The 25,953-nt window shown below is 37.8% G+C and overlaps 1 protein-coding gene across 2 annotated transcripts in view; it reads right to left on the bottom strand.

The window, feature by feature from the left end:
* Positions 1–24,505, bottom strand: part of shot (dystonin-like protein short stop) — a 106,352-nt gene extending 81,847 nt beyond the window's left edge. For both annotated transcript variants that reach the window (XM_018455747.1, XM_018455749.1), the window contains exons 1-3: positions 23,992–24,505; positions 13,673–14,510; positions 6,055–6,116 (exon numbers count right to left, since the gene is read on the bottom strand). In XM_018455747.1, the coding sequence (XP_018311249.1) occupies positions 6,055–6,116; positions 13,673–13,856 (246 nt within the window). In that variant the 5' untranslated portion in view covers positions 13,857–14,510; positions 23,992–24,505. The remainder of the gene's footprint in view (positions 1–6,054; positions 6,117–13,672; positions 14,511–23,991) is intronic.
* Positions 24,506–25,953: the final 1,448 nt, after the last annotated feature.

Raw genomic sequence — 25,953 nt, 5'->3', positions numbered from 1 at the left:
AAAATAGAAGAAGTGTGGGTAATTTTCCTGCAACTACTCTGTTATATGCCTTTATGTTATATTAGTGTTGTGTTATGATTTCAGCTTCTTACTGTTAATATTAATGAAATTATTGTGAGTTGAATCGATTTGTCACTGTAATAAGTAGCGCCATCATAAATTATAATCTACATAAAATGATTACTAGGACGTGTAAAAAACCTGTGGTTATTTCGTGATACATACGTATAGAGGAATAGTAAAGCATGTTTTATAGCAAAATACAAGTGCTTTACTTTCGTATTCTTTGTTTAATTTGCTGTCTTGTATATCCCACCTGTTTGAGATATACGGCATTTTTAGCAGATGGGATTTATGCCCAAAGCATAGAAAGTGCGTAGATTGAATTCAATGCACTAAATGCAATGAATATATTATATGAAATATGTACTTCATGTCATAACACTTGTAATATATGTAGGAAGTCATTATTATTTATTACTTCATATACATATTTATCATTCTTATTCCTTAATAAAACTTTATAAACGTATTTTATAAGTTATTGTGTCATTTTATGTCTTATTTATAAGCATTATTTGTAAATTTTTTATGAGCCGTACATACTTCCCTCTTCCCCTATAAGTAGCCATATATCCCATCCCTATGAGATATACGGCAAAAATGCAAGGGTTTCAAAAAGTTCATTTTTTAATACGAAAAATAAATATTTCGAATTTCTAATATTTTTTTCATAGTAGTAGACAGTACAAAGTTTTTACTGATATAGTTCGTTTACTTTAAACATAGTAAATAATACTTAATAAATTAAGTTTTTGATAGGTGCGGCGTATGTACTGGAGTTACCCTACTGATCGAATCAGTAAACCAGAAATTCTGATGATTTTCCACTTTTTATAGATATTCTCCATGTCCTCGTAGATAAAAATTTTTTTCTTCTGAAAATCTAATATTTCCTCAAGAGTTTCCCAGAGCATCCAATCGAATTTGCTATCAGATAGTATCTCATATTCTATCAAACAATATTAGGATTTAATTATAATTGCAATAAAAAAATTATAACTAAAAATTGTAACAAAAGATCTAAAGCAGATAGTCCATTAGCCTCCATTTCTAAAATCTAATTGCCAAAACTTTCCAGACAACACACATGTGCAAAAATCTTAAATATTTTATGTCCAAAAATCTTAAACGTCTTATGTCCTAATTTTGGACTGTGTTGTTTAGGTTTTTATTTTTCAAATTTATCGGATACTCTAAAACCTTTTGGGCAAATGTTAGGGCTGTCTAAGTATCGAAAGTGGACTGCCAACTTCGTACAGAGATCATCCAATTTTATCCGCAACCGACGAAAGAAGCGCAGCGAGAGTAAGACGAGGAATGAGAAACGGTGGGCAGGAAACAGCACGACAGAACGATGCCAGCTTACGATAATTATACGTCGACGGGACAACTCCAGCCGTATACGGCCGTGATTCGAACCATTCCCGGAGCCGCCAACCCGGTCTGCCTCGCGGCTCAACTCGACTCAACTCGAGTCGACTTGGTGCGGCTCCACCGTGACGGATGAATCATTGTCTGTATTAAGTTCTGATTGACATACGCGCGGTGCATACCACCGAACGAAAGCAGGCACGGTCTCTCCGTGTCATGATTTTCTCTCACTTAAGTATAATTGATGAGTTAATTGAAAATTTATGCCTGGACATAGATGCATGGCACAAACAGCTTCACCCAGATTTACTGACGAAAATACGTGTGCGAAGGTCTCCTTCATACGATTAACTCTTCATTACTCGCGTTGGGTGTTCAGGATACCTCTAGCTTTATAAATTTGCTCTAAATATGTGAATACTATTTATGTACATTATATTTAGTGTAAATTACTTCATAATTAAAAAAATTTTTTGCATTTATTTTTATCTAAAGAATATATAAAATATTATCAATATTATTAGAGTATTATCAATCTTTATTTAATTGTAAATCATCAAAGAAAACAATAAAAATTAAGATAATACAGCCTTGGTATTAAGCATCTATATTTTTTCATTTATCTAGAATTCTTTTACCTGCATTATACATAAGTTTAAAAGATTTTTTAAACAAAAGATAATTTACAGCAAAAGCTATAAATCAATTTTTAGTTAAAACTTTGAAAATAATGATTAATAAAGTGCTTAATATTTTTGGCCTAGGCTGTAATGTTGGGGTGTCAGAAACATCCCATGCGAATCAATCACGTTAAAGAAACCATGTGAATAATGTAGAATTAAGCGAGATCATTTTAATTAACATTAAGTCTCACGACTTAAAGATTTGGAAGGCTTTGAGACTTGAGAATTCAATTACAACTTTTATTTTACAAGTCGTAATACAAAATACCAAGAAGCAGCAATAATTACACATCTCTTACGGATAATCTGATATCGTATAATCTTGCTTATATAAACGAGCAATTTAAAGTAACTACCCATTTATTAATTATCACAAGAATATTCACTCGACACAGTATTTACTGTTAAGTTATTATTTAATCTAATCAGTAAACTTGCAACGTGGCAAGTGATTGTCTATATAACGGTGTCTTTTCTATCAATTTTATCTACCATGATCGATCTAGAAAACACTTAGCAAAAACTTCACATTTAACAATGATTCATAAGTACGACTGACACGGTACAAAATTACGAGATAATAAGATACTTCATACATATTTTATCATCACGTGAGAAAATGATCTATCTCGGCTCATCGCCAAAAGCGCAAATGTTCACGGGTTAACGTTTCTCAGCATTGTTCGCGGTATGCAAATATTCACTGCAAAATCCTGACTGCAATGGCTTGTCAAATGTAAGTGTGCAGTTCCCTTATGGCAGAAAATTTCCAGCCACATGGCATAGCTCGCGGTTACTCACGCTTGCGAAGACGTGCAACGGACGGACAGGCGGGCGGTCCCTTATCGAGAAACGTTTGACCGCGTTCTTATCCCGGACATACAACGCAGCGTTCACGGCAGCATGCCGAGAATCGAAGCTCATCGGTATTTTTGCTATCTGCGACCGGTATCTGACTTTCGCCACTTAACGATAATCGTTATCAATTAACGACGTAACTCGAGGTATCTTTTACTTCGTGAGAGGCGGAAAAACAAATTCCGTGTTTATGTCAAATTTTTTTCCGTATGACACAATGAAATACGTCAGTGTAGAAATCCTCAAGTAATACGAGTCTTCCATGATCAGTGACATTAAATCAATAATATTGATAATATACATCAATATTTTTACAACCTTACGTAATCAATGTTATTGACAATAATTCAGCTCAATCTTATGAATAGTACATACATAATTATATACAATTCATAAAGCTGAGCTGAAATATTGTCAATTGGTTAAAAATGAACCAGAAGAGTATCAATCAGAATTCTGGTTATCTCAACTAGAATTAGATTACAGAAACAGATTAAACTAAAAAATTCTGATTTGTCCATTTTCAAGAATTAACACAGTCAGATTTTTCCAATATAAATATATAGTTACACAATTCATTGATTAAATTTCCTCAATATGACACAGACAAATGATGCTCATTAGCGTTGTGGAGCGTGAATCGAACTGCGGTCCTAGTACACTGAGAAAAAGATATCTAAAAATATATTTGTGAGAAATACATTTATTTCTGAAATAAATATTTATTTAAATACAGGCGAAATAAAATTTTATTCCTAGCAAATGAGCCATCTATTTTATTTTTTTGCAATTAATGAGATATATTTCACAAAAATGTATATTTCGTCATCACAATCAAATTTCGTAAGTAACATTTGCTTCACAATACTTCGACGTTTTTCTCTCAGTGTATTACTCTCATTGTATAGATGGCCTATTACTCAAGGATTTTTACTCCGATGAAGCGTTAGACCGAGCGTTTTGGGACCCGAAGACGATTCTGTCTCGTGTCGATCAATTCGTCGCTCGCTCGCGACTTTTCCTCGATTGTGTCGCCCACATATCGCGACTCAGGCCCCGCTACCTTCTATAGTAGTACGGTCCTCGCGTACGAGAGACAAGGTACTTTCGACCCACGTGCGTGCCACATACGCAACACGGGGGCCGCGATATCGGGACCGTGGTTGCGCAATAAGAGTTTGCTTATTTTTACGTGGCGATTCGCGCGCACGCGAGACACCTACTTGTACGGTGTTAAAACTGGTGAGCGTGAGAAGGCGCGACGATCCTTTCGAAAGTTTGAAGGGGGACAAAACAAGACCCCATGGCATTCCACGGAAACCCGTGCTTCGTCCTCTATTGCGTATTTGCGACGCAAACCTCAACTGCCGCGTTACTAACGCATTTCCTACTTCCAACGATTTAACGCTTTCGCGGTGCACCGTGGCTATTGTTCGCGATCGTCCCGACTCAACAGCTCGCTGGCGTTACGCTGCTGTCTTTCGTGCAATTTTGCAGATTTATGTGCTTCGCGGAGTACTGAACAACGTATAAATTTGTCTTCTCCGATTGAGTAAAAATAATCTGAACAGAGATAAATTTTCTCCCATACTGTGCCTCCTTGCACAGATCACGATTTACGCGAATCGTAAATCCTTCGGCATTGGACGATTTACTAGTTTGTGCATGAAATAACAATCCGCCTCCGTAATTTCGTCACGGTAACATGAACATAAAACGAGGAGCCCGCAAATGGATAAAATACACAACCATTATGCGTCATCTCAAAGTTGAGACTTGTTTACTGAAAGAATGGACGTGAAGTTAAAACGATAAGACCAAGGTAAAACACCTAATAATCCTCAAATCCTAGGCACACGCTTCTAAAACTATATAGACTTCATTTCAATTATTTTGCATGTGACAGAAAAAGACAAAATTGATGCCAAGAAGACCTTGTTAAGTCTTGTGTCCACGATACAAGAATTCGATCCGAGTTCTCGGATCGAGAAATGTGTAGCCAATCAACTTGCCAGTTTTCCGTAAAAATTGTAAGCTGATTGGTTACACATTTCACGATCCGAGAACTCGGATCGAGTTCTAGCATCATGGACACAAGATTTTAATGGCTGCGTACAGCAGAGAAAACTGATCAGTGAGCACTCAGTTTAATATGATTGGGTCTTGCCTAGTTCTTCGCTGAATCTAATTGTAAATGTAGGAACCAATCATATTAAGAATTACTAAGCTAATGCTCATTAGTTTTCTCTGTTGAATGCAACCAATGCCTACCTATGAACACTATGCATATTGTAAATACCACGTGATCTGAATGTATCCCATGACTGTATATTGTGTTATATTTTATATATATATACATATATATATAAAATCTTGATCAAAAATATTAGGCATTTTATTAATCATTATTCAAAGTTTCAGCTCGAAAATTAATTTATGGCATTTGCTGTAAATTATTCATTGTTTTAAGAACCCTTTAAACGTATAATGCAGTTAACCAATAGGTAATAATGCAGATAAATTTCAGATAAATGAAAAAATATATGTAGGTGCCTAATATTTTTGGCCAAGACTGTATCTGTATGTGGATATAAAATGGTAGCCTCTATCGATGGTACTGTTTGACATCAAACATGATGGCGAAGTGATCAGTCTAATAGAAGTCTGTGTGCCTAGGGTGTCACACAATTCTACTGTAATCCGAGCCTGTAGTCGTTATATAGAGTATCTCAAAACATATTCTCTCTTAAATATTAATTTTCTCATTTAATTTTAAAAAGAAATATGGTCGACTTGAAACATCCTCTACTGAGAAAAGATACATTGATTTTTGTTTCAAAATTCTTGCTACAAATCATCAAAATATTAAATTTTTTAATACGCACAAAATTTTTATAATCCATAATTTTCTTGAAATGTCTCTTATAATTCACCCCAAATTTATTCACATTTCCCCAATAGACGATATATTTTGCGTCAGTGCCATCAAACTAATTAAGATGACGTAAAGTAACGAGAAAACGCCGCAGGATAATATAAAACTGACGCGAGAATCCGAGAATTCGAGAAGCGGTCTCACCTTTTTCAAATGCTTGTTCACCCACTTCGTGAAGGTCTTCTTCTGTATAGCGTCTCGTTCGTCTGTGAACACACAAAAAGGGCAGAAATGTTAGAAACGTGAAATTTCCTTCAGCGATTACTGCAATGTTATCAGAAATGCAATGTTGCTTCGTAATAATGCATTATGCACCTGTATTCGTAGTAATCAATGTAAATACAAAACATCCCCTCATAACATTAGCGTAATTGTCATCAATTTGTGTTATATTCCATTATCATAATTGCCACTACATTTATGCAACGAGCGTAGCCTTGCTCGATGTCACGCTGCACAAACGTAGCACGTGTGCTATATAAGCAGTGCTCAAACTATAGACGGTACATGTCGCCGCGACTATTGTCATCAACACAGCAACGATATAGATTACCGTGACAATTGAATTTCGCAATTCGTCGCACTGATATAGGTGTAGTTGTTACATTACTATACTGCGGCGATGTAACGTTATGCATACGACTCTAGCGTGACAGCGAGAACGTCATGACGCAACGCCGCCTGGAAATGAGCCTTTAAGGATGGTCGAGGTCAGTATAACGAAACCAAAGTCGCAGGCAATCGGAGCAGGTCAAGTTGGATGAGGTCAAGCAGGTAGACAGGTAGATAGGTAGGCGCGAGCGAGCGAGTGGACGGAAGGTCGGCCGGCTTGGCAAGCTGCTCGATACATCGGTTGGCATGCGAAGCACAAAAGTACGGACAATGGACCGCATGAATAAAATCCAAGCCCACCTTACGCGATACGGGATTCGTAATACGGGATAGAATCGAAGAATACTGTCTCCTGTATTGATCCACAAATAAAATCATACAAATAAGACTTGAGTTTCCGTGGAAATAACGATTTTGCTGAAGTAACTATATTAAAAAAAATTTCTGATTGAAAACGGAACCAGAAAATTCGTTGCCCATTTTTAACCCGAAATAATGCAATCACACTCTTTTTTCAGTGTAAAAATTTAGCTATATATAAATCTAAAGGTAATTTTGTTAGACATCAAAATAATTATGTAGAAAATTAAAGTATGATGATCAATGTTGTAAATAGTTTTAACATTTTAGCAACAAGCTTAAGCATCCTACATAATTATTTTGATAGTATAACAAAATTATTTTCAGACCTGTATCTAACTAAAATATTAGATATTTCATATAAATAGTTATTTCCGTGTACTAAACATCTCATATCTATTAATCGGATATTGTGAAATACGCATCTCGAGTCATCGTGAAATTATCATTCGAGGCCTTCCGTTTTGTCACCGATGTGACGCAACGGCCGAGACCGCAAGGACGCCAACATCAAAAAAGTCCGGGGTTTCTTATGAATTAATGATATATTTTTGTAGCGTATTGCGGTTATTGAAACACGGATGAGTAATTTTAAATGACATCCCAGTCATGAGACTGAAGATTCGTATTCGGTGATTGGGCTCAAGATGTCGAAACGCGTACAAATTAACTATTGGCTATAGGTAATAATAGACGTTGTACACAACATATATCTGTGCAATTAGAGCAGAGTTTTTCAACCGATGTGTCGCAAAGGGTCCCCAAGTGTGCAAAAAATTTTAGAGAAAATAAAAAGGGACAAAAAATTTAGAAATAATTAAGAAGCGAGTAAGACATGAAATAAAAAAATTGTGAAAATTATCTAAATATCTTATATTGTGCTTACTCTCATTTTAATCAAAGTGATATTGCCATTGTAATAACATCACTTTCCGAGGTGTTTGATGAAATCTTATATAAAAACTTATATAAAAGTCTTACATAAAGACTTTTAAAACAATAAAGTAAAAAGTAAAAGCTTTAGAACTTCTTGAAAAAGATTGAAAATTGAATTAGAGCACTGATTCATCATTCAGTTGTGGCAAATTGACGAGTATAAAAAGTAGCGCGTACGTCAAATTAATAAGACATTAATGCATAAATTATTTATCGAAGGTCATAATTGCGGAGAATTAGCGTGGAGTTTTATCGATACTCATTAATTTACCATCTAAAGTTATGATTTACAACGCATACTTGACACCTCATCATACCCAGCGAAAAGTTAACGCCACTTGAGTGGCGGTAACATCGACCGGTATGTTTAAAAGGTCGACAAGCCGGCAGGAAGTATCAGCCTAATACCGCCAGACGATACAAAATAAGAGATAAAAAAAAAGAGATATACTCTTGGGAGCACTTCTCTAGATTTAGAAATATCTCGAGTGGACTGCCCTGTGAATGATCATATTTTCCGAGTACGCCTGTCACTCTCGTGAGAGAGAATTGCGATCAAATATTTTAATGAACGCACATAACGCGTTCAACGACTCCTACGTGATACGCGTCGCAAAAATGATAGCATAAAAGGAAGTGCAATATATTGTCCACCTGTAAGATATACACTCCAGGTCAAAAGTTTGGAAAAACTTTTTAAAAATTAACATGTTTTGGGATTACTCAAATATATATAATATTATTGTTATTGGATATAATTGTTGTCAGATCTAAAGAACTATTGTTTCAAAAAACATTGTTATAGATATTTGAGTAAATGTCAATTTTTTTAAATATTTCCAATCTTTGGAAAATATCTATAACAATGTGTTTTTTACAACAATAATTCTTTAGATCCGAGATAACTGTTTTATTGGATTTTAAAGAATTAAAAAGACACATTGTGTTATGGTTAGTTGAGTAAATAATTTCAAAAATATTAATTTTTAAAAAATGTTTCCGAGCTTTTGGACTGAAATGTACATTTAGCAAAATGTGTACAATCAATATTATAATTAAATATACAGGATGACATAATGACATGCATTAGCTGCACATTGTAAAGTGTATGTTAATTTTAAAGAATTTTTTTCAGAACGGTAAAGATCTCGCGTGACAAGTATGTGTCGGAAACTTTGCTTAGTATGAATCCGCGGAAAGTTCATTAATGTCTTATACTCACGCACGTGCGCGTGGCTTAACAAACTTTGCAGGTTACGCGAAATCAAACATTCCATTCTACTCTGCGAACCGAGCATTTGTTCTTCGTAGATTATCTTGCCTCGTTGTTGGGTCCAACTTTGGCCCAGTTTTAACACCTTGTTTAACAATTCAAAACTGCATTCGAGTTATGCTTAGGCGCAGCAATTAACGCGGCAATTAATAATGCAAAGAATCCCACATTTCGTGATTTAACTTCCAATGATAAATTTTCTTGTGAATTAAAAGTCGACCTTCCTTTAAATACAAACTTACGCAAAAGGGCTTTCTTAATAAATCATTTAGAAGAAAAATAAGGCGTGAATGCTGCTTTGCTTTTACTTTTTAATTTACTTGTTAATTGTAATGCATATTATATTTTTATTATCTTTCCTGGAAAGATAACGAAACAATTATATGTGTATTTATATATTAATTAAGAAAAATACAGAAATTTTCATTTATATGTACTATTATTTCTAGGATAATCAGTTTATATTTCGACGTACACTACAGTTGAATAATCTCTTAACGTTTTAAGTTTAATTGACATAGTTGAAGACAGGATTGACTGAGAGATGATCTAATCTGTTACATGGAACAACTTCCAGCGTATAATCAGTTAAATCAGTCATAATAGTAAGAGTAAATAATGACGATCTTTTCAGTAGACAGAATAAAATCTCAACAGAAAGATTTCTTAATCGTGACTCTCTGGAATAGAAATTATCAGACGAAACTGCAAATCGCATACAAAACGCAAGGAAAGGTTGTCAGTTTCTCAACGTTCCGACACCTTATAGACGTCAGGGAAGAGTCAGAGTCTAAACTTGCGAAGGCCATCTTTCAATGTCTAATCGTTGTACCACAACGACCTATTACCGATCACGAGCTAACGTAATTTCGGAGAATTCAATTTCCACTGCCATAACTATAGCTTCGCGTGAATTGTCAGTCGTTAATTGGTATGGCCTTAATCGCTCGTCTTCGCTAATCTATGCCAATGGACAATCAATTTCACGATCAAATCGCAAAAAACTTCATGATCGACGAAAAATTATAACACGTGGCGATAAATTGTAGGCTATCCAATTAAAATTATTCCAAAAAATAGATAGCAGATGTTTCTTAAATATTTTATAATAAATTAGTTGCTATACATTTATAATTTAATTATACTCATATATATTTTAATTACATAATTAAAAATTCTGATATAATATGCCTTACTTCTTCAAAAATATATATCAATTGTTATTAAAAATTAATTATATGTATATTTTATCCCTTTCAAATATTCCAATATAAAGCGCATCGGTAGAAGAGAGGCATGAACTAATCTTGAAGAAATGCGTATAGATATATATATATATTGACGCACGCTTTCTTCAGTTAGTTCTTGTTATTAGCAGATACGAATGCTGGAATGTGGAAGCTCTGAGAACAGTAACTGGCATTGCAGGGGCTAAAGATAAACGTCAATGAATGTATTCATCGGTATTTATTCTTTTCGGAAGTTCTTGGCTGTAATTTAAGCGATACCCTTTCGGCATTTAGGATGGTGCCAGATAACATTGTCCAGTTATCAAACTTTCGACAAATCAAGGAGAGAGAATAGTATTATAGATCAAAATATATTTCTGATGATAAATTTTATTAAGTATTATACATTTATTATATGATATATCCTGACATTGATGTACGATCCTCGCCACGGTGTTTCTAACAATTCTAATAAAATTTTTTGTCTTAGGCTTAATAAATCTTTCATTTAGCACGATAATTTAGGTCTTAACTTTGCCTTTATAAAAAACCTTACAGTTTCTTTATAAAAATAAAAACAAGTTCCACATTTTTTTATTTCTATAAAGAACTATGAAAAGTACTACTGGAACAGGCTTAATTTTGTTTTATATTAAGAAAATGTACTAACTTTACAGATCCAAGTTTTAGTCATTACTCCATTTTGTATGCATGCAAACGTTCATCGAGCGAATATATCGTCCGAAGGCACCTTTACAGAAGCTACGAAAGAGAATGGCCTAACCGTGATTGACATCTTCGGCCAATGTATCTCATGTACCTCATTCGTGAGCAACGACGCGAGCGTATTTTAACACTTCCGTTAATCACCGCACCTCTGGTAAGCTCGTGTAAGAGGAGATCGTAACGCGCGGACGAGAGATTCTCGATTTCATAATACGCGTCCTTCGTTCCATCAGCTCCGTCAAAAGAACCCCGAGGAGACAAGGCGCGGGATACGATACGAAAGCAACAACGTCGATAACAACGACGTAACGGCCGCGTCACGAGTGGAATTACTCTCCGCCGGACGCGATGTCGGTAATTACGATTAAATTAGCGATCAATTCTGACGTCATTTGTACGAGCCTTCCGGCCGTTTACTTTTGCGCTAAGTGAAAAGCAGCTAACTGGGCGTATACGAGTCGCAATGCGCAATCCGAGTGGGCAGAGATTATGAAAAGTGACGGCCATTGTTTATTGTTTGTCTACTTGGCGTAATTGTAAAATGGTGGGCCGCGGATAACTCCGCGTGCGTGGAACACCGGATCCGCGTGACTTCGCAAATACGACGCGTCGAATTCTGAAATTTTTCACCGGATTCTCTGGGGGTGGACGGAGGTTGACAGACGCTAATCCTAAGCCGTCTAAAGCCGTAATCACACTAATGGCGAATTCGGCACACATGCACTGACTCCGCTCTAGTGCTGCCCTGACATGCGAGTGCAGAACTTTAGTGCTATGCCAAATTGCACTGTCAGAAACGTCAGAGCAACATTTTTTGAACTCGTTCAGTTCATTCGGTTGGTCCGAATATAAATTCAGCACTACACTGAAAAAGTGCATGTAATTTTACATGAAAATTACACATATAAATGGAAAATTATCTAAATTACATAAATATGTTTGGAAATTTACTGGAAATTGTAAATTTCCAATCATATTTAGGCAATTTTCCAGTAATGAACATGTAATTTCCATGTAAAATTACGTGCATTTTTTTCAGTGTACACTACTGAGTCAGTTTTCATTATCTTAACGCATTGATACAGTGCGTACCAGCCGAATGCGTGGCACTGAAAAAGTTCGCACTCAATGCGTATTAGCGCGGTCTGCTGAATTCCCCATAAGATTATCGATTGGATTGCGACAGTGATTGGCGATTACTTTTCAACCAATCAGAGCAAAACAGTCACCTCAGATTACTTCGCTCGAATTGATTGACAAGTAATCACCAATCACAATCGCAATCGGTAGTGTGATTACGACTTTATGCTCGTTTCCACCAATGTACACTCTCTAAAACTTGGAATATATTAAACGCAAATAAAAAGCCGCTCTTATTAATAAAACAGTAATATATATATAATGTATTTCTAAATAGGTATTTATATTATTTTGTCTATCCCCTATAGATTAACTTTAAACTTGATTCAACTTACTCTTCATCATTGGAACTATAGAAAAAGATGAAGAGTAAATTGAACCGAGATTAATATACATTGATGGAAATGGATATACTATAAACAGACAAACGATAAAAGATAACCGCTACTTTTTGTTATCCGTCTATTTATTTTATATACACAAACGGTAACTTTGGATATTCCACACGTAAACTACACTGCTAAAAAGGTGAGGCGAGGAAAGCGACACTCATAACTCAAACATTTATCAAACAAACGTCGCGAGCGTAACTCAAATCTTTTAGACGCGTATCGCGCGTGTTACAAGCGCGGTCGGTGGAACAAATTTAATCGCCAAGTTAGTAAAGCAATATCATCACACTGTGTGTGAGTAAATTTACAATTTGCAAACTACAGGCAAACGCATTGCATATTTGAATGAACGATTGGAAATATTTGTGCAATTTTTATGTATAAGCGCGGTTAAACTATAATATAATTATTATAAAACGCGAATATTAATATATAGAATATTAATTTTAGAAATGATATCAGTTTCATGGAAATAATGCTCTGTACATTTAGGAGTTTGATTTATTATATCGTAAATTAATGTATGTTACGTTTTCTACCGACAAAGGTATCATGAATATTCACTTCAATAGCCAACATCGAATTATAGTCGTTTTATAGGAACCGTTCTATAATTATAGCTGTTTTTTTTAAAGTATCCTCCGCTCTTAAATCGGGCGGGAATGTCGAAATTAGCATGTTGCGAAGGTTATTACGTGCTTGGAATAAAAATTCCAACGATTTAATCCCAAAGACGTTAATTTCGCGCAAGGAGAACGTCTTTCGTTTCGGATTTATATAAAATCGGTGATCAGATAAATAGCAAATTGTTTGTTTTACTTATTTAAAAAAAAAAAGGAGTATATATACAGATAAAAATTTCAGGGTACAACAAAAAACACAAAAAGGCAAAAAGGGAAAAATAAAAACAACTGAGCTTTCACGAAAAATCTTCCAGCATCCGCATGCCAACTCTCTACATCTCTCTCTTCACCTACCGTGCGCCTCAATGAACATCGCCCAGCAGCCCCAGAAAGCCTGGGTGTTGCCAGCACGGTGTTCCCCGATTTCGCCATTGCATCCCGGACCCTCCGGGAATCCGTTCGCATTCTGACCTTTGAATTTGGAGAGTGACTCCTCGTAACCGTGCTGAGAGCGTTGCTCGCGCTGATGCTCGGCGACGGTGTCCGCCGGGTCGAAGCCGAGCCGCTCCTTGTAGTAAGCCTGGGTCGACATCCTGTCCTTCTCCGGGCCCCGGGCCGTCCCAGCGAAGTAAAGGGTGCAGGTTTCAACGTTCATGCCCAGCTCACGCGCGAACTATCATGACACACTTCACGACACGAGAACGCGGAACCGGCACCGTTCTCCGCCGCCCTGACAACAGCCGGCGGCAGGGCTCGATTAGCTCGCTTATTCCGCGTTTAAATCGCGTTCACCATTCGACGTTTGTGTTCGTAGAAATCTCGCGTTCTTTCGAAGTATACCTGGACACGCCTAGTTTGTTGGCTTCCAGTCGCGTAAATATATTCTTCTTACATTTTCGTAAATTTTTTCTCTCAAAGTTCGCTCTCGAGTTGGAAGAGCTCTCGGCTTTTCAGCTCGTCGTTCGTTGAATAGTCTCGTGTTTCCTTCTCGTTTTTATCGCCGTATATTCGACAGCGCAGCGGAATGTACTACGCGCGAATCTCCGTGGTATCCGCCGATTATTCGTCGTTGTTTACCACAACGTGCACCAGCTTCGGCTGGAACGCGATCGGTTTTCTCTCGGACCCTCCCGTCGTTCGAGGAATCGGCCAAGGATTCCCTCACCTTCGGATTCCAATCTGCCGCGCGGCGTATGTAAATGAGAGCGTGTCGCCTCAACCTCTTATACGATATGGCACTTTGTGAATTCTCGAAAAACACCCGACTCGCCGTCGTGCTGCTGTCAGTGACAACACGAAGATGGAAAACCTGTGCAATGATAATGCGCAATGCGCGAATGAGATATTCGAACGTTAAAAGAAGTTTGATAAGAGTAACTCTATAAAAATGAAACGTGGCCGGAGAGAAACCTCGACAATTTTAGGACTAACAATTTTATTTTTGGAAAATGATCCTAAAATCTTACTATAACTATTGGTATACCCTCTTAACCCGTTACAGAGACACATATTTTTTGGTGCTGAAAGAACGTATTCCTTAGGACTCATTAAAGTTTTTGCTGTTAGTTTTATATCTTCTAAAAATTTTTTATGTTTAGAACTGTGAAAAATAAGATGGTGAAACGTAAAATTATTCCAAATCATTAATATTTAAAAATTAGGAAAAACTTTTGAATCACCAAGACTTATATATTCCAGTTACAGGTCGTATAATAACGCGGTTAATTCATTATTATTCATGAAAGAAGTACTGTAAATTGATGCACTAGCCATCGAATCGCAAACGATCGAGGGAATCGTAGAAAAGCAGAGTTGTTGGAAACAAAGAGTAACGAGATCAGAATAAAAAGGATTGGTCGATATATCCGCATTAGATTAGAAATCAACAGCCTTGGTGCACGCCTAGTAAGGAACTTGGAAACTCGATCACGGTTACGCCCGGTACATACCATTAACCCACGCGTATCCATCAAATTTGTAATCGATCGTCCAGCATATTAGGCTAACGACTAGGATAGGGTAACAGCACAACCGCAACAACAGTAATAAAATGTGATTAAATATAATTAGCTTGTGATTTATCTAACCGAATATTCGCAATCTCTTTTGTCTGAAAATTTATAGACCTTAATAGCAAACTCGTATATTTTTATACAGACAAACAAGAATAAATCGCAGAATTTATAAACACGGCTAATAATGTCGGATTTGACGGATAAATTTTATGAGAACATTGCACTATATGTTGCTCGAACAACAAATTTTCTATCAATTCCTTCACTTGGCAAAATAAACTGAAACTATTGAGTATAAACCGGCAGATAATTTTACTTTCCTTTTTCTAATTCATGAACACTGTAATGTCTACAACACGCACCTACGACTGGAGCTGCACGGCGTCGAAGTTCTCCGGCCGTGAAAAACACCGAGAGAAAAGCGAAATCGAACGGATAGATGGACGGGCGAATTGGACAGATCGAGCGACCTTTTCAAACTGACGATCCGCGAGGCGCGTGGAGACTGAGCGCCGACGCACACGCCTGGCATCGGCAGAGCCTTAAGGCGACGATGGAAGCGCGCCTAACCGCGAGATCGAACTCCCCGCATATGGTAAACGGAGAATGGGTACGTGGGTGCCTGTCGTGTGGTCGGTGCGTGTGTCAGGAAGGTCCGTCATGGACCAATTCGCCGATGCGGCGGCGGGGACTGTCAGGAGATTATTGCACTACCGTTCAGTAGACACTCTCTTTCTATCCTTTCTTCCCTCTTCTCTCTCTCTCTCTCTCTCTCTCTCTCTCTCTCTCTCTCTCACAGATTTATATTATTTTTATTTCATATTTTTGTTTCTTTACTTTAATTCTTCGGTCTTTCTTTTTTCTATGTTCTTATGGGGCTCGCCTTCAGGATTGCTACAAATTGTTCTTTCTAAAATTCCAACTTTTCTCTGATTTCCAGACTAAGAATTTTAATTTCCCAGAAAATTTTGCAAAATTTCCTGACTTTTCCCTGAACATTTTCAATTTCCCTAACTTTCCATGATTTCCCTGATTTCTAGTTTTAATCCTGCGCTTACAACATTAATAAACATTCTCTCTGAAAATAAAATTTACAAAGAATTCAGTCAGAAAGATAAAAAGAGAAAGAGAGAGGTGAGAATGTTTATTAATATTCTCACGCACACACTTCCTAAAAGAATATTAATAAACGCGAGAGAATATTAATAAACGGTCTCTCTCTCGAAATAAAATTTAAAAGGATTCAGTATAAAGAAAGGAAAACCAGAACTAAATGCCTAAGACGATAGGAATTGCGTGCGCGGAATACGAAAAGTGCGTCGTCGCAACGACGGAAGGCGCGACGCGCATACACGATCGAATCGGTCTCGTCGGGCGCGCGATCGAATGCACTACGCACGTACGCACCCTGCACGCCAAAGCCGGTCGTCACTCTTGTGCCCGCACGAAATTAGAAACGGAAAGAAAACAAAGTGACGCGGTCGCCACGCGACATACGGTTAGATGAGGTCGATTCTGCGACAAGCCGATCGTCATTACACGCAAGAACCGATCCCGTATATTCCTCGTCGGCGTTGTTAAATTGTTAATACAATCGCGAGAAAAAAAGAATGGTTTTTTAACAAAACAAAAAACCTGGCTCTCGAAAAACCCGAATCCATACTCGACGCGAAAGCAATTAGAGTTTTTTCGTCGAGCGTGAATTAACAATTCGCGGCTGAATTCGCTGCTCGTTTTTGGATTCGATTTAAAATCTAACGGTATCCCTTCCGTTCTGAATTCAATTGGAGCTAAGCGCGAACCGAGGAGAATGCATCTTTCGCCGCTCGTTGACCCGTGAATGTGGCTTTAATTGATCCCGTACCACATCGGGACGCGCCTAATGGACGGGGCTCTTGTTAATTCATTAAACGCCGAATGGCGTATACGACGACGGTCTCGCACTTAATGTCGCCGGGTGCTGAATCATGCGTTCCGAGAAAACTTACTCTCTTGCATCCTCGAGAGTATACGTGCGCCTTATATGAGCATAGTCCGCTTGCGGAGCGCGCGTCATATACCGCGAGAGTGTAAAGGTATGCCAAAAACGCGGATGCATCAAGTTCGGATCCATCAATAGCGGCACTATGACCGGCGCTATGTGCCGCGCGAGAGAAACTGTCTGTGAAGGGTTGAGCATTAATATCTCCGATGCGTTAATATCTAACATCGCGCGCAGAGCGTGGGGCGAAGGCGCGCAGACACGTATATATAACTACGGAGTATTAACCGACAAGTTAAATGACGGAGCGAAACTACGATATTACGAATGCCTCGCCTCGCGCAATCACCTATGCGCGCTATTACTTGCTTATGTGCATACACGAATATCGCAATAGCTAGCTAGAAGAGCTAGAAGTGGCACGTCTGTGAGCGAAAGTTTTGCGATCACTGAGAAAAATGTCTGCAGGTTGCATCAATTTGAATTCTGCACTCTAAAAAAATCTCGGTGCGGATTTAACACCATACAGTGTTTATATAATTCTCACTGGTGTTAATGTTAATATCAACATGGTGTGAATTTAACAGCATGGGTTTTAAATCCACACCATATTGATGTTAATAGTAGTTACTTTCCATTTTCGCATAAGTGATACTAAATCTAAAATCATGTATTTTATACTTAGATAATTACGTCACTACTTGCTTAGTTTAATGACAAAGTTATCGCATAACACAGATTTATAGCTTCACTTTTAATGTGAGTTAATAAGACTCGGTAAAGTACATGATCTCAAACTTGTGCAGATTGTAGGTAAAAACTCAGTTGAATCTCATTATCAGAATAAAAAAAAACGTGCATTCAACTGAGTTACGACATCACAAATGAGAATTATCTGTTTTGGTGTAAAAGAGAAAAGCAATTAATATTAATACACGATAAGAATTATATGGACACTACGCGGTAAATCCAGACCGATATTTTTTAGAGGGTGGTTGAAAATGGACGAATCAGAATTTTCTGATTAAATCTACTACAATTCTTATAATTGAGATAATCAGAATTCTGATTGATATAATCAGAATTTTCTCGAATGTCCATTCCAGACATTGTTCCCAGTGATGGCTCGTACAGTCAAAGAGATAAAGGAAAATTACATTCAACGAAGGATTGATGAAAAAATCCGAGGGGGAGGTATGTTCCCTCGCGTGAGACCAAGGAGGAACCAGCGAAGGAGAGGAAGGCACGCGCGCGCGCTCGTATCTCGAGCGGCATAACGCGGGCTACGCGGAGGCCGGCTCGGCGGCATTCTTGCGCCAAGTCGCATAACGGGTCCGCAGTCGATCTCGGCCCATTACTCCCGGGGCCCAGGCGAGGTTACTCCCTCCGCGATCAACCTTGAAGGGGACTCGGAGGCCCGCCGAGACTAATCGAGTCGCGCGTCCCGCGTGGATTACGAAAAAGTTACCCACGCGTTTATCCGTACCTTCAATTCCGTATCTTTTCTGCGTAATCGACGTCTATGGATTTTCGTAGGACGTTGGTCGCTCGGCCGTGGTTACCCCTTGAAAGGGCGTCGGCTCGTATGATGAATTACATATGTAGTCACATGGTAGTAGGTGAGGGACCACGAACGATTAAGGTAATGAGAAACCGAGGATATATCGATTTCAAAGGTAGGCAAAGTAGGCGTGATGATGACAGAACAAACATGTCGCTTCCTGAGGCGATGACTCCGATGTCTCAACGTGACGAAGCGTGAATAAAAAATTCCATCGTTATCATAAATATACAAAAAAAAAAATTTTTTTTCCCATTACATTGCAAACCAATTTAAATTTTATTTTAACCTAAAGATTTGTCTAAAACCAGTATCAGATTGTTTAGAATTGAAATTGGATTGGTATATCATATGTTCCAAATTTTAAAACATATAGGGCTTTTCCCCATGTTTATCAAAGTCAAGGTAGACAATAATAAATTTTGCAAAAAAAAATGTAATAAAGGAGCAACGATAACCCAATCCCTTAAATTAAATAACATTTTGTTATTTTTAACTTCCTTCTGTGTCAAAATGTAAATTAATCCACTTTTGTTGTTAGTTTCAAAATAAACATCGGCCAGATTAACGTATATATTTAGTAAATAATAAATTAAATTTGAGTCAAATTTAATACGTTTTCTTGAGTTAAATTGTTTAACTCTATTGTTTTAGTCAAATTAACGGCATCGGGCAGTGGCGACCTGCAGAAACGATTAAAAATAACCAAAATTGTTTATAATTTGACATTATAAATTGAAACTGATAGAATGTCATATCTGATTTTAAATTTAAAATTGAGACTGGAGATTGAGGATTAAAATTTAACGAATTAGAAGAAAAAAACCTGCAATATCAAGTTTAATGGATCTCGCTTTGATTGACTGAATTCCAAACAAAATTCAATCCGTCTGATACGGGCTTAAAGATTGATCTCAAAAAGAGAGTACAGAACAATTGAAGGTGATACCTTCGGTCGCGATCGACCCTTAAAAGGCTGTGCGAGCCGCGGAGTACGTGGGTTAGCACGAGATAACGAAAGATACGAAAGTGTTCGCACGGATGTCACGAGCTATACCGAGAGCAGGTTGCGCTGGCGGAGGCGTAATCTGCGCGGACGCGAACGTGCACCGCGTTCGATCACAATGCAATGCAATCGCCGCCGACGTCAACAAGCAGCATGGGTGGAGAATCACGTTTATTCTTGCCACGAAGTACCAGCTAACAAGTGTACAAATAAAGGGTGACCAGCAACCGTGAGAATTAGCGATAAAGACGTACAGCCTGACAAACTCAAGATTCCTTACGGAAGGAGCATCACTTTTGTAGTCTTTTCCATCATCGGGAGAAAGAATACCGCTGACTCACATGTTTTAGTGTGCATTATCCTGAAATTCCCTCGATAGAATCGTCTTTACTGCCATGAACGATAATAAAGTTCCTATTGCCTGTGAATGCCATAATGAAAAGTGAATTCTACCTGCTGATGCTACCAAGAATGGGAAACTCGTTTAGGCTCGTCGAATCTAGTTTCGAAAGGAAGGGACCGGTTAGCACGTATTTAAGCCTGAAATTGAACAGGCCCCACCTGTATTTGCCTAGACGTACCCGCCTACAATCGAATCGCACCTCTCGCAATGTTTACTGACGGCACAATCCGCGAATTTGTCTCTGGTTGACCATGTAAGGATATTTAGTCGTTGCAGACGTCTTCAATGTTGTTTTACTCCTTCCATTAGAGTGTCGTTTACCAGGAGACGATGAGTTCATGCTCGCCAAGGGGCAACTAAGGATACAACCGAGAATGATTTCATCCTATCGAGCACAATCGTTCGAGTCATTTACGATAATTCGCATTCAGCATAAAACGTCGCGATGCATTAAAAAGTAACTTGCTGCAGGTGGAATAATAGATAGAAAAAGCGAATCACTCGAGACATTGACGAGGAAGAATGAGATTTGGCGATGAGTAATTCCGTTATAAAAAAGGAATGATGATAATAATACAGAAAACAACTTTCAAACATAGTCTGCGTAAACTAATAAGTAATTGTTTGTATCCCCAAGGGAAATCAATAAACATTCATTCATTCATATAGCCTATATATATTAATTCAAATGAGTTTAGAGACAATCTCGCCTCACAAATGGACATGAATGAAATGAAATCAGCCATTGATTTTAGCCTTTAAATAAGTAAATACCAATATAAATTTAAAGAAACTCAAATTGGTGGATGAGGTGTCCCCAGACAAAAACAAAATTAATTTTATATTTCTCACTAGTTTTATTTTTTAATAATTATGTTATAGTTAAATTTACATTATGCTCGGTTCACAACTTTGCTTTAAAAGGCCGTAAGCCGTAAGCTATAAGAAATTGACCACACAATCACAGTCGATTATTTTTCTCATATTCAACACTGTGATCAGTCAATTTCTTAAGGCTTACGGCTTACGGCCTCTTAAAGCAAAGTTGTGGACCGAGCATTAGTTATACCCTTATGAAACAGGAACATAAAAATAATTAATTTTAAGAACCACTGTGAAGTTAGTACATTTTTTAAAATAAATTTTTGTTGCGCAATTCTTCACCCCCTAAAAGTTTTAGAGTTCCTCAATAAATTTAAAAGTAGTTCGGTAGATTAAATAAAAAAAAATGTTTCGAGGTGGCCACTTCACAAAGTGGCTTTAAGACTTTTGAGTATTTGGGCAGTATTTTATTTTCCTTTTCCAGAACAAGATTTTCTGATGAAGAAAACTATACGTATTATAGAATTATCCGGAATTATCCAATCGAAATTGTTCAGTTATTCCCTAGATTTCCATTGTGCTTTCTAACGAAAACAAAATAATTCCGATCGGAATCTATCCCGAAAGTTTCATAATCCAAACAACGTGCCTTAAGGTGCTATGGCCACCCCATCTATCCACTTAAAGGTTAAATAAATTTTGACACAAAAAGATGCATTGATCGATCACACATTAGTCTTTTTTAAGAACAGTTAATAGCATAAAACAAGATATTCATTCTCAAGGTATTTATTATCTTCGATTGATGTTGCCGACTTGAAACTCATTATTTATTGCTGAATACCTTAGAGAATAATCAAGCCGCGCAGGAATCACGATTATTTATATACTCCGATCTTTGTCGAGTAAATTTGCCGAGCGAATTAACGGGGTACTGTACTAGGCAGTGCCAATTCAAGTAAAAGTATCGCGATCCAACCAAATTAAGAAGTCGCGCACGACTCGAGAGCCGGCGCGTGAGTAAACGCGGTGTTATATGTGCTCCTGTGTACGTCTCCGCCTCGACCAGTTTTGTCGTGCGACTTGTCGACTCGCGCTGCTCCTCGCTCTCGGCGTCTATTACATAATCGTTCGCGTTCGATAAAAACGATATAAACTTTCTTCTTATCCCACAGCGATCTGTCTCTCTCGACGCAGCGTCGGGAAAATTGTTCAAGCGACACGATATATCTGAACTGTCGATGAGAAGAAGGAACCCGCGTTGTGTATTTAATACGAAATTTTTAATATTTCCGATAATGATGACTGAATATTTCTTTAATGTTATCTTGGGGAGCGTGTTTGCGCCGCTTATTAAGCATACTAGGCAAATTACACTGTTTTTACCTTGCACGGTATCTCATATTTATCCGGCTTATGCGATACCGATAATAACAGATAAACACGCAACACTTAACTGATAGCCGATATGACGTTATTGTTGATTTTTCAGTAGTAAAAAAGTACACAATTAAAAAATTTGTGTGAAATTTAACACATTCACGTGTCGCAAACGGTCCATTCAAATTTTTGTGTTAATTTAACATAAGATGAACATGTTAAAAAATACCACAAATATTATATAAAAAAAATTAACATTAATATTTAAAAAAGTATACTGGCACAATTTATAAGCAAGCTGTGGAAGCATAGTTTTTCAGTAAAATTTAAATTATCTAAAAGATTAAATCTGATGTCGTAGAATAGATTAAAGAGTACATAATACATCCCATTCATCATAGTTAACTTTCTACGCGCGATAAAATCTATGTAAGCATCACGACATATGTACGACGTGTAAATCAATAATTTAAAAGGCTAATACTACGCATTTCTACCAATGTATAGATAAACTTTAAATCTATAGGTTTAACTTATTTTCTTCTTCTAGTTCTAGGAATTAGAAAAAGATAGAGTAAATTATACCTAGAAAAGTTAATCTACATTGATAGAAATCAACCTAAATCACAAATCTAATGTCAATGAAACACATCGAATTGATATCGAGTATATCGAGATAACAAATATATCGAGAACAGGTATATCGAGCACGCATGGGCAATAATGATGAACGTGTTGAAAAGTCGTCGTATGAGAAAGGAGTATTCATTGACATCGAATATTATCGATCGCAAGAGAATGAGAAAGCAGAAGGCTGGACTGTCGGAACTGCCGTGATTACGAGGCGTATGAGTCAAACAGACGCCTGGTGTTGCCAAGTCGTTTGGGATATTTTCATAATTAAATGTATAATTTCGATGGCTAGTCAAATATTATAAATGAGAAACAAAATTAAAGATTAAAATCGAAAAATAATATATCTCGAAATATAATATATATCGAAATTTACTTATTTCCCTTCTCGATACGAAAAAATTATGCCTGCTGAAATATCTAAAAATTTAGGTTGATACAGATCTGAAAAGAATTTTGTAGGATTAAGCTAAGTCTCTATGAAGTTGACACTTCACTTTCAAAAACTGGAAGTTTTATTAATAGTTCTGTTTACATCCACAATAATAATATTCTAGTTCAAAATAATCTACAGGAAACTCTCAAGCATGATGAGCAATGCTGCAAATAATTTTGACAGCCTAACTTGAACGTTCAACATAATTATTTTCGAATCTGTATGTAGCTGAATTTCTAGATACTTCAGCAAAACCGTTTTTTTTTTTTCATATAGAAGCGATATACAAATCTCAACAGTTGACGAATGAATCGCTAAAAACTCGCAGCTCTCTCCGTACACGTGTCAATCATGACTAGAATCCTCGCGCTGGAACTATCGTAGCGACGTATTTGAAATACCGTAAGACTCCCGTATCGCAGCTGATAACATGAACGTAGTTGACTCAAACGTACACTCGAAGCTTGGGAAACGTGAACGATTGCACCGCGTCCGAGGAACGGCACCCCGCGAGGATTCTGCGTCGTCGCTCTAGGCCGCTAGCTGTACCTACTAGACTAGAATAATGTCACTGACACCCGCGTACGAGCAACACACCGAGGCTTGGAAATGCGAACGAGCGACCGCCGCTCGCTTGCGGTTCGCGTCGTCCGGCGCCCGCGCACAGTTCACTACTCCTCGTGCTGCGGAGGAAACACGCGCGACACGGCGACGACCGGGCACATCGAAACGTGGCACTGCGAATTCTTCTCTCTCCTTCTCACGGAGTGCATACGAACGTGTGTATGCACCGCGCGCCGGCGACGACCGACGATGACGGCGACCGCGAAGACGACAGCGGCGCGTTGACGAAGCCGCTGTGTATCCGGAGCGGAGCGGAGAGTCGCGTCGCGAGCCAGGTGTTGGAGCAACAAGGAGCGTACGCGATAGATGGAGAGAGATAGAGCTAGGTGCAAGGACGGAGACGGCGGCGACGAGAGGAGCGGACAGGGACACGCGTTTGAAGTGGGAGAAAAAGAGAGAGAGAGAGAGTCTTGGAGAGAGGGTACAGAAGCAGACGGAAGGATAGAGGAAAGAAGGGAGGAGAAAGAGAGAGAGAGAGAGAGAAAGAGAAAAGAGCGCACTGAGAATTGGAGAGGACGCGGTATGTCGCTCCGCCGTGCAGGCCACGTCGCCTCGGAACGCAGACTGCCGACGCCTGGACAACTGCCGCCCACCCGGCGGCCGGCTGTTCCTCGAGAGGGAGAGAGAGAGAAACAGACAAAGAGAGAGAAATCCAAGAAACGGGCCTGTTATCCCCCCTCTGCCTTCCTCACCGAGCCGACGACCGTTCTCACTGTTCTCCCTCTAGCCGCCGACCCATCGGTTCCCTGATCACAATCCTGCTCGCTTGCTCCTGCGGAAGATGAAGGAGCGCGGCCCGATGGAAGGGAGAGTGTGAAGCATAGACAAGAAGAGAAGGAAAGAAAAACCAGGATGGAGGGTAAGAAAGGATGAGAAACGTATCTCTTCATACCGATATCGTGCCGTGGAGGATAGGCTACACGCCGAAGGAGCCAGTAAGGCAGGTCACGGACCGGCAGGGGTATACATATGAGGTGTGAGTTTACGGAAGTAACATTTTGCGTCCATATGTTCCCTTGTTCTTTCCGCTGCACGCAGGTCGGGATATTATTGTATCTTCTCGCCCGATTGCAAGAACAATGGAGCAGATTTCAATTCTTGAATTCGTATCAGACTACATAGTAAAGAATATTTTGTATTTGTGTTAGAAACAGTTCATTCAAGTCCTTGTTAAAATTTTATGTTGAATTTTTAACATACTCGATGTAATTTAACGTAATGTGATTATGTTATTTAAATATTTTGTGTTAAATTAATATTCAATATTTCTTAATGTTGACATAATTTATGAGCAATTAAATAACACAAAAATATAAATGTGTTTTAAGATTAAATTCAAAAATGAATGAATAAAATATTATACATATATTAACATAACATTTCATAAATCTTAATTTTAATGAAAAAATATGTTTCCACAGTTTGCTACAATTTATGTTAATGTCATATTTTTTACGTAATATTCTAAAATATTTATCTTTTGTTAAATTAACACAAAAACTTAAATAAACCGTTTGAGATACGTAAAATGTGATAAATTTAACACAAGTTTTCCAATATATGAATTCAGATCAGATTGAAATTTAAACAATAAGAAGAAAGAAATCGAATATCAAATTTAGTAAACTTTGCTTCGATTAGTCAAATTTCAATTCAATGTCAATCTTAATCTGCAGTTTGATACGGGTTTCAGATCGTAAGAGGAAAAAATTGTGGATCTCGGAGCAAGAAATGAGGCAAATAGTCTGATTTATCACCTATGTTCTCATAAATTTTTTACAGCAGATTACGTTATCACAATGTCAATTCGGAATCATGTGGGAAGACGTGCGAAAAACGTTGAGCGCTTCGTCGAACGATATTCGTCAGGAGAGCAGTCGTATTTGTATCA

The sequence above is a fragment of the Mycetomoellerius zeteki genome, unplaced genomic scaffold, assembly GCF_001594055.1.
Source record: "Mycetomoellerius zeteki isolate Tzet28-1 unplaced genomic scaffold, Tzet1.0 scaffold51, whole genome shotgun sequence".
Lineage (NCBI taxonomy): Eukaryota > Metazoa > Arthropoda > Insecta > Hymenoptera > Formicidae > Mycetomoellerius > Mycetomoellerius zeteki.
This window is presented reverse-complemented; position numbering and strand designations above follow the sequence as displayed.